Source organism: Calypte anna, chromosome 12 (genome assembly GCF_003957555.1).
Source record: "Calypte anna isolate BGI_N300 chromosome 12, bCalAnn1_v1.p, whole genome shotgun sequence".
NCBI classification, from domain to species: domain Eukaryota; kingdom Metazoa; phylum Chordata; class Aves; order Apodiformes; family Trochilidae; genus Calypte; species Calypte anna.
Window position 1 is genome coordinate 16,428,655 of NC_044258.1, and position 10,545 is coordinate 16,439,199.

Below are 10,545 nucleotides of genomic sequence, written 5' to 3' on the forward strand. Positions count from 1 at the left end.
CAATTTCATTTTTGCTCTCAGGCACCAGCAGCCAACATGAAACTAAAAAACAGCTGCATTCAACAACCTAAAAACATCTCTTAACACAATCATGAGCTGTTGCACACAGATCCTGCCATTCCACCCCAGAAGTGTAATACACTGAGCAACGATTTGTTTCTGTGGGGGGAAAAAACAAGAAAAAAAAATTTAAAATTAATGGGAGAACTTAAATGAAGAAGATGAAAGGAATAAATAATGCTGAGAGAAATCCTGCATCACCCTTATCAGGTCATTATTTTTTTAAACAACAATATAAAACAACATAATAACGACCAGCACTGGCCTGGAAGGCTGTTGTCCATCCAACAGAAGTAGAGAGAAAGAAAAGGAATAGAGAAAAGAAAAGGGATAGAGACAGGCCAAACACTAAGCAATAGAAATGTTGATCCTAGAATTTTCCACTCATAACTTCTGTCATTTGCAGGGTATCATTCAAGATTGCCAGCCTGGAAGATAATGAATGTCAGGTGTAGTCTGTACTCCTGAGCTGATGGATAGCATCTCCAGCCTGATGAGGAGAGATTACCCTCCTGAACCCTACAAGACATCTTTTAATCTCCTGATTTAGAATCCATTGTCCTCCAGCAGTTGTCACTCTCCTGAAGGAATGCATCAATGCTGCCAAACACTGAAAACCTCCTAATATGGTTAGAATTTTGGTCAATGGAATATAAAGATTATTTTTTTTTTTCCAGATCATAGCTACATTAAAAAAGAAATGCTGTCAATGTAAAATGGAGAAAATAAAGCCACTGTTTTTACAAGATTTCCCCACTGGCTTCTAAAGAAGGTCACTGATATTGCAGGAAAGAGCTTGGTTTCAGCCTCCTGCCATACAGATGGATTGACTTGGCAATTTGTGTGTTAAATGAGACTCCATCTTCTTTTTGCTTCAGAGTCCCCCCTCACCTTTGAAAACATAATGAAGTGAGATACACAAAACCTGCACATTCACCACTTTGTCTGCAATTCTTTTTTTTTCCCCTCTGACTCCTTAGAAAACACAAACCTTTTCATATACACATTCCACACAAAGTGCACATTCCTGGAAAACCACACCAGAATTATGCTTTACCTTGGAAGACACCAAATTAACCCTGCATTGCTCCTTACTGATACCACAGCTATGCAGCCAAATTGAAGTTGCTGCAAAATCTGTCTTATATCTATTAAAAGATCCCAGTGTTATTTAAGGGGTGGGGGGTGGAATTAGAAGTATTTCTTCTTTTTTTTTTTTTTTTCTTTTTTTTTCTTTATTTTCCTTTTTTCTCCTTTTTTTCTTTTTCTTTTTTCTTTTCTTCTTTTTCTTTTTTTTTTTTCTTCTAAAAATAAATATACCAGCAAAATTCCTGCAGAGAACTCTACTCCTATTTGTCTTAAAGGGAACCTATTGCTCAACAGAATTGCTTTGCCTACCTTATTACTTGAAGAGATTACAGCCAGGGCTCTACATTGTAGCTACACTATATTTAGAAGCTGGATAATAAACCACATAAATAACACACTGAATAAAACATTAAGATATAAAAGGAGTTAAATAGAAACAAAGGGCTAAAGCTTATTGTGCACTATCCACGCCTGACCCGGTGAAATACAAAAGGACTCATAATTCTAATTAGTAAAATGTCCCGTTATGATTTAAATGAGGGAAAAGCAAGCGCGGTGCCTCTGCGGCTGTGCCCAAGTCCCTTTGGTGGCCCTGCAGGGCCCTCTGGTGGCCCTGGGAGCCGTGCTGGTGGCAACCCAACCGCATCGCGGGAGGAGTGAAGCTCCAGCCCGAAAAAAAGAGGAGGAAAAGAACGTTTTCCTTTTGGTTTTTTGCTTGGGTTGGTTGTGTTTGGTTTTTTGGGTTTGGAGGTTTTGCTGGGTTGTTTGGTTTGGTTTTGGTTTTGGTTTTGGAGGGGGGAGGAGTTGGTTTGGTTTGGGGTTTTTTTGCCTTTTTTTTTTTTATAAAGCATTAATATTTCTAACACAAAGCTGCATTTTCAGACACAGCCTTCACTTAATAGGTGCAGACGTGGGGCCAGTGTAAGGAGCGAATTTTTCTTCTGACTAAAACAGGGACAGGGTTCTGTCCACAAAGTCCTCCAAGGTGCAAACCCCCTACAACTGATGTGCAGCAATGTAAATTTGCTACTAGACCACCTGAAACCCAAACCATGGGTCAAGAGACATTAACAGGTCTGAATTCCAGCTGTCAGTGGCAATCCACACACTAAGAGTTTTTTAAAAATCCATGTGGAGGGTCCTGCAGCCCAAAGCTAAGCCTGATGGCAGATGTTTCAGTCCAGGGATTGCTGTATTGTTCACAAAGGAGCAAGATTCTGCTGGGATGCTCCCAGGATCAGTTCTGCCCCCCTGCCACACAGCTCCCAAATCCAACATCACCCTTAACTCATCCTCCAGATAAACTGCTGGAACAGATGCTCACTTCTTCCTGCTTTACTGATAATACACTCCATGCTGACAAAGAGCATTTCAGGTGAGCATCATCCCATAAAACCAAACCACAGCAGTCCCAAACAAACCCAGAGCTGCCCTGGCAATGCACGACAGCCACTTCTCAGCTGGCTGTAGCAATTAAATGGGCTCCAAGTCCAGTGATGTGACCCGAGGAAGTGTCTTTTCAGCGCTACATCGTTTGTGGATCCTGACTTAACAACCGTGAGGTGAAAACAAGCCTTTTCCAGCATGTTGCTTCCCGCGGCACAGCATGGAATTGATGGTTGGATCGGGACCAGCAAGGAGCCTGAAACACTGCCCGGTTTTAAACAGCTGAAGGAAAAGCTGTCAGCGGGAAAGACGAAGCCTTCAGAAGGGCAACTGCCCTGCTTTGAGAGGCACAGGATAAAGCTTGCCCGTGGCCAACACACCGACCCGCGCCGTCCCGCACCCCCGAGTATCTGCGGTGCATGGGCTGCGGCAGCGCCCGTGTGACCCGATGGACCAATCGCAGTATTCCTGCCCGGGGTGCTCGGTATAAAAATAGGTGCCAAAAAAGCCCTCTGGTGGTCTCTCTGGGTGTTTGCCATCGCTCCTGCTCCTGAGTCCCCTTTTCTACAGGAGAACATGGTTCGTGGAGTCAAGTCACCTCCTCCTGCATCCCTGAGCAGGACCACTCAGGATGCTCCAAGGCTGTTTTGGACTGGACCCCCCATCTCCTGCTGAGTCCAGTCTGGGACTTTTCTGGTCAGGAAGATGTTGCCAACTGAAGAGTGTAGGTTCCATTATTTACATATTTTTATGTATTTTTAATTTTCCATTATTACTACTCCTTCATTAAACCTATTCTAGGTTTGGGGGGGGGTTGTCCAACCTACAAGTCTCTCTTCCTTATCCCTTTTGTGTCTGCCCATGGGAGGGTAGTGAGGGGATAACAATATCTGTCACCTGGCTCTGGGCTAAAACCATGACAGTAAATCAGAACAACAAAGCTGGATGAATATTCTGAAGCTTCTTCTCTACCCAGATGTACAGAGAGCCCGCTGAAACCATCTACATAAGCAGCATCTTCAGTGAGCTGATGGTAATGAGGAGGAACATTTATCCTCTACCTTTTGCTTAGTTAACTCTGCCAGTCAAAGTGATTACAGTGTTTGAGTGAAAAATCAGACTGTGGCCTCCAAGAGGGGCTAAAGATCAACTGTAACAGCTTGCTGGACAGAACAAGCTCTTTCTAACAGTTTTTTGATGGAGGTGAATATTTTGCAGAACAAAAGAACAAACCAGGTCTCTCTTAGACTTTGTTGCACTGAAGAGGCCCTTTTAGTCAAAGGGATTGCTCAATGCCATTCACTTCCACTTTTCAGCAAGAGGATGGTTATTAGGTTCTTAAAGATCTGGTCTGTTCCTGTCTGAATATTGCAGGGACAGCTGTCAAATATCATTCTTTCAGGCACCATCTAACACGACCAAAATCAATAATTGTCTTTTCCCAGATTAGGCTTCTTAAAAATGGTAGTAGTTTGAAAAGAAAAAAAGTCAATCCCCCCTTTTCATCTTCATTTCTATTGTTTCCTCTTGGGGTTAATAAACTTTCTTAGTTTTAATGAGCAAGCATTTATTCAGAGGTGAGTAGTGCAGGGCTTGAGCCACAGTGATTTTGGGGAGCAGACAGAGTTTGTTCTTAAAACCCAACCCCAGCTCTTCTAAAGCATCCCAGGCCCTCAGAGCACTTCATGCCTCATAAACTGCATCCATATCCCTCCTCAGTACAGACCTGTCAGGTTGCAGCTGCTTGACCTAAGGGACACAGGACAAAGTCTTTGCTAAACTCAGAGCTTAAATTCATCCCTCTAATGTGCTTTGAGACACTCTGGAAAATGTTAACATTGTTTATTGACTGCAAAAATTTTATCTCAATTGCCATCCAAGAACATGTTAATTTCTATTAAGCAAATTAGGCTAATTATTTGCTTTCTACAAAACAAACTACACTAAAAGCTCTAAATTATTTGCTTTCCTGATGAACAAGACATGTTGCTGCTTACAGATCAGATTCCATCAGAGATCTTATCATGTATTAGAAAGTCAATCTAGATAGCATGTCAAACAGCAAAGATAAAATGAGGATGGAAAATGCAGACTCCTTGAGAAGCCCTCAAACCCTTTAAATGCTCTGTGGTGCCACACATCAGACACAGGGAGCTGAAGAATTAAAAATGGGCTGCCTGCTTCATCTGCTACCTAGAACCATAAGGCAGGATGGGGGGCACTTCAATGTAAACAGAATGGAAAATGATATCTAAAAAGGAAGATGACACAATGGTCAAAAAAGGTGCATTAAGGCTCCAGCTTCAAGAGTGTCTATTTAAAAAAAGAGCTTCATAATCTGACCAAACTATTCATGAAGAGCAGAACCAGAAAAATCGTGGTATACAGCTTGGCTTAAGAGCTGAGCAGCTTGGCTGTGTTTTACTCTACCTCTTTGATAGAGGGGTAAAAACCTCTTGGTGTCAATTAGAAGTATGCAGTGAAGCATTCAGGAATGTTGTGTTAAAAAGATTGTCTAATTTACATCACACATAGTGACTGTTCATCATACCAGCACACACCACAGGATCACTACTGCTCTACTATAGTTATTTCCCTTAGGTACACATGCAAATAATAGACAAGAATGACTTTTCTTTTTACAAGACTCTTCCCTGACTGACAGGAGCTGCAGAAGGCTGTGGAGTCTGCTCTGAAATGCTCTGCTAAGCAGCAGTTGTTTACAGGAAAGGTCAAGAGGCCCTAATTAACTTGTCATTGTGTATAGACCTCCTTCCTCAGTGAAGTGATCCCACTCATTTCCATAACACCTACCTGCAAACAGTGATGTGGATCATGCTCTAACACTGCATTCACTGGAATCACTTTGGGAGCTTTTGCTTACACGTGTCTGTTGTTCTTCATCACCTCTGACTATATTTTATGGCAAACAGGAGTAACCCACAGCACCAGGGAGTGCAGACCTGGTGATAAGCTAAGGCAAGGGGGGTTTGCATAGCTCTTAGATACACACACTGCTGTGAGTGCATGGAGACCTATGTGCAGGTCACTGTCAGTCCTGCTTGTCAGGACTGGAGAGATTTTGGTAAGGAGTCTTCAGCTCCTATTAGACTATCTCCAGAAGCAGCCAGGAAAGTGATCAACAGGTTGTCTCATCTGGAGGATGGAGACTTCCCAGTGCTGAGCTGAAGTGGATGCTGACATTAGAGCTGGACCCACAGGAGCCTGGCTCAGAGCTAAGAACAGTACATATGGATTTAAGATATTACACCTAATTTAAGAATGAGACTACACCACAAATAGCAGCACCTGCAGGAATCCACCATCAAGCATGAAGTGGTACTTGGAAGGCAGTCATCTCATCATGGTGATGCAGCCAGGGTTTTGACCTCTCCTAAAAAGCAGAGCTCACAGGTGGCATTTTAACTCTTTCTCTCTCCTGAATTCAGAGGTGACAAAGGGTCAACTCAGCTCCCCAGCTGAAGGACTTGCACTGATATCTTTGTATTAGTACATCTGTCTGTCTGTTTTCAAACAGATGTGTCTGCACTAGCCTAGCACACAGATACTGCTTTGATGAGCCAGTTTGGTCTCTTCATGAAGCCAACCCAGCTGGTTCTGTCATTCATAAGATTCTACACTGAAGATGCACCCTACTTCAATAGTGTGTCCACTTCACTGCAGCATCTTTCTGTTTGCCTCACTAGACAATTTAGGAAAAGAAGGAAGACAGCACGAGTTGAACTGTTCAGTATTTGTGTTATTAAGTGAAAGAAGTGGCTAATATAAGTCTGAGGCCCTTGATCTGTTGTCCACCATAGGCAATGATACTGATGTAAAGTCTCTTGATAACAACTGGATTAAGAGGGAGAAGATAATGATATATTGCAGAGTGCCTTTGGATAAGGATAAATCTAAAGGACACACACAAACCCCAAAGTCCTAGCAGTCATGAAGTGACTCCAAAAAGTGTCTGGTAAGCTTCAGTACAGACAATTATAAAAACCATCAAAACTTTACAATAAATCATTTTTTTTTCTTGTTGCATTTTTAAGCCATTGCACAGATTACAACACACTGTCAACAGACTCATCAATTATCCATTGCTAAAAAGTGGGCTTTAAACATTCTGTGAGTGGTATTAATTGGTCTCAGTTGCATATAATGAGTTTAAAAGCTCCTACCTGGGTGCCCCCGGGGATGGTGGCCAGAGGCGGACAACAATTTACAGCAGACCATTAACACATAGACCAGAAAGAGCCAGTCAGAGAGAGGCATTGATTTGGCACAGAATCTCATCCTGCAGGCAGAAAAAAAAAAAAGCAGAAAAGTGAAAGAATAATGTTAGTAGGGAATAATATAAAAAAAAAATGATGCGGGGAAGGAAAAGGTGAAAAGATGCTGAAAAAAAACAACTTTGATGTGCCTTGTAAGAAGGCAACACTGACAAAAATCACATTCATGGCCTGGTTGGGATCAATTCTTTGTTAAGCATGATCCATAATTAGAAGCAATGCAATGACTCCCACTCATCATATTACTCACAGACACATATTAATAATACCACATTATGAGTGCAACACATTCCCATGAATCTAAGTTAACATCTTTCTTTGGGTTTTTCATTAAGATCCATCCACATTCAAATTTAAATGCACACATTTATAACTCGTGCTTCTATTTTGAAACTGCACCTGCCTCAGAATCATAGAAACATCACAGAAAAATGTCCTTTTTACTTTATACTACCCAGGACATGTTTGCTATCAGCTCCCATGCAGCCATGCAAATGAGTGGCTCTCCCAAGCACACAACATCTGATAACTTTCCTGGAGATCAATGTTTGCTGAGGGTGAAACCTTCATGCAGCCAGCACCTCCATCCAACATGTGAGGACTCCCTGCTCTGCCAGGGTGTTAAATCTGCATTTCAGAAAACAGCTTTTTAAAGACAGCTGTTGTTAGTCTTATTCATGTTAGTGTTAGAACTATGACTACAAAGCCCTGGTAATTTTGCTGCAAAGACGTACAATTAAATCCCTCAATCGTTTATGTTATGCTATTCATCATATAGAAAGGTAATCTAATCATTTTCTTAAACTCAGTTATGATGATTTATTACTTGTGCATTACATAAATGGGCATTATGCAATTGAACTCTTAGATCCGATGTTCCACACTTTCAGCAAATGCTGTAAGCAGGCACACATCAAATTAATTAAAGGCAATTTATAGATTTGCATAAATTGAACTAAATATTGCTCTCATAGCAGTGACGTTAGTCTGCAGTTAATCAGCACACAGGGATTTGAGCAAGCCTATCATAAGCATGATTATTTGCACCAAAAAATCCTTTGGGAACTTCCTTCCCCTGCAGATTCCAGCTCTGATTCTTCCAACTATTTTCTAAATAATTTTTTTATCTGTATGTCTTTAAAAGTAGTACGAGACTACTGAGCTAATCCAATATTCAAGTGCTGAACAGACTGACAGTCTAAAAGAAAAAAAAAAAGAAAAAAATCCCTCACACCCCAGACAGCTCCACTGTGACAGGCAAGTGAAGCACTTAAATCCTGTTCTAAATTTCATAATCACCTCCAAATGAAACCAAAACAGATCCCATGTTTGCTCATTTAGAAGCACTTGCATAGTTTTCCCTTTTGCATACCACAAAACAATTTTGTATGAATGGGAAAGCTGATAAAGCCCAAAGAAATCACAAATGCACTTACTGGTATCAAAAGTTAAGAGACTGAAAGCCTGGTGATTGTAAATACATTTTAACAAGGAACACAATTTGCAGCTGAGAAAAACAAAATACACTTGTGAAAGAGCCAGCACCTTCAGCTGTCTTTATAGTGTTTAATCAGACCTACAAAAACTTTTTGAAGAGCTACAGAAATACTGGTAAAAAATAACTCACTGCGTCTATGAATTTAAGGAAAAAAAATTACACCTGAAGAAACCTTATTTTAAGGACTGTTTGGGAAAAAGGCAACTATTGGGCCCAATATGTGGCCAGACTGAACGGAAATGAACCTGTACAGGAAAAAAAAACACTGAGGTTCTTTCACAGCACTTATTAGAGCCTTCTGCAAGCAGGACTCAAGCCCAGAAGATAAAGTCATCAGTGGTCCTTGAACACCTTCCAAATACCCTCTTATGGAGCTCTCCCTGGCTAATCCAGAGCAGCTACACCTCAGCTAATAAACCAGGACCTCATTCACCTCTTGCACTCAGCTGAACCACAAAATGCTACTGGGACTGGGTCACTGTGAAACCAGCAGAAATGTTGCTATTCAACATTGATCCAATTCAATTCAATATTGATCCAATATTTGTCTAAGGAAAGTGCCCAGTAGGATTTGAAATCAACCTACCATTCCAGACTTTAACCATCCAAATCTTCCCCAGGTAACTGAACCTCATTTTCTTCAGGAGACAGTTGGATTTAACCTTAGTTTTCTTGCTCTCCCCCTGAGAAACAACACAGCTTGCACCTCATGGATCACTAAAGAGGAAGTCCTCATCTTCTTGTCTTGCAGGGCCATCCCTCAGCTCCTCTGAATGCAAACACATCCATCTGATACAGGTACCAGTGAAGATCCCAGCTCTGGCATCCCTCCTTGGTACCCTAATGAAGCCAGGGGCCTTACCTCAGCTTTCCTGAGGTGTCACTGACAGCAGGATTTAACCCTTGGGATTAAATACCACAGACTGCTCATTCTGAGCATGCCCTTTCTGGTGTGAGTGGGTGGAAGGGTCCCAAATCATGCTCAACAGCTGCTATTCCTGCATGGCAGTGACCCCAGGTGTTCCCACCATTCCCAGGGCAGGAGCAAAGGTGGTCTCAGTGGGAATGGTTGTGTGCTGACCTCATTCCCAAACCTTTCCCACATTATGAGTTTGGTTATTTTGAAGCCACAATTCTGATGTCTGACAGGGAAGATGAATCCAAGTTTCATCACCTTAACAGGGTAACCCTGCCCCTTTGTAACTATATTCAATCCCAGGAATAAGTGTGTCACTAGAAAGCATCAACTTAACTACAGCCAAACTGAAAGGCTGCTAAAACCACCCAGTGCCTTAAATTATACATTTGCAGATTTGGGTCTGACTTGCAGGTAGGCAGGACTCAAGTTTTCAGCCCACTAACATAAAGAAATACAAGAGGATCTTTAAAAAAGCAGGGGAAAAAACCAAAATTTGGCAGAGAGATGCAGCAAGGGGTGCTGAGCCCTTCAGCATCAAGGGGCTGCTGCTTTCAGAAATGTCAAGCCTTCATTCTCTGTTGGATTCAAGTGGATATTGTTGCTAACCAGAACAGCAAATCTTCAGTGTCATTTGAAAGATAGAAAGTGCTCTTACCTTGGGGACTTTGCAAGAATTTTGTTCCAGTCAAACACAATTATTTCAGTGTGTTTTTCATAGTTATTCCAGATTCCCATTTGCAGCAGCAAATAAGCCTTTCTGCATTTCAGAATTTTCCCTTCTCTTTGGGGACCTAGAAAGAAAGCCATATTACACTGCAATTAAAGGCTGGAAATGGTGCTGTGAAATAGAGCTTTGTTACCAAAATCGTTGTTTCACAGTGCCATCTACAGTGCAACCCAAGGCAAAAGGCAGCAGTCAGACTGCTCTTTTCACTCGAGTCCAGGAACACAGAGAAACTGTGATGAGGCAGCTCTGAAATATCCCTACATTAACTACAGACAGGGTTCACCATATTGGAATTACAAACATAATGTGCACACCTCACTTTGTCCTTAAAACCATGGGCTCTCTCAAGTGCAAACAGATTTCCACTTGATTACTTGAAACCTCCAGCCATCTGAGCCAGAGATTGTCAGACAGGGGGGAAAGAAATTTCATTGTCTTCAAAAAGATTTGATCAATGCCTCAGGAGCAGAGGGGCTGTGGGGTCACATCCATAGGATCCTGTCTGTCTGATCAGTGCACTATAGCATCCTCAGACACCTTTGCCTTGCCTTGCTTCTAGCATCACACTCAT

At 41.8% G+C, this 10,545-nt stretch overlaps 1 protein-coding gene across 1 annotated transcript in view; it reads right to left on the minus strand.

Annotated features, from left to right (window-relative positions):
- Positions 1–9,982, minus strand: part of LOC103537926 (chemokine-like protein TAFA-4) — a 47,694-nt gene extending 37,712 nt beyond the window's left edge. Inside the window, exons 1-2 of the mRNA XM_030458665.1 lie at positions 9,903–9,982; positions 6,720–6,835 (exon numbers count right to left, since the gene is read on the minus strand). Of these exons, the coding sequence (XP_030314525.1) occupies positions 6,720–6,835; positions 9,903–9,982 (196 nt within the window). The remainder of the gene's footprint in view (positions 1–6,719; positions 6,836–9,902) is intronic.
- Between the last annotated feature and the right edge of the window lie 563 nt (positions 9,983–10,545).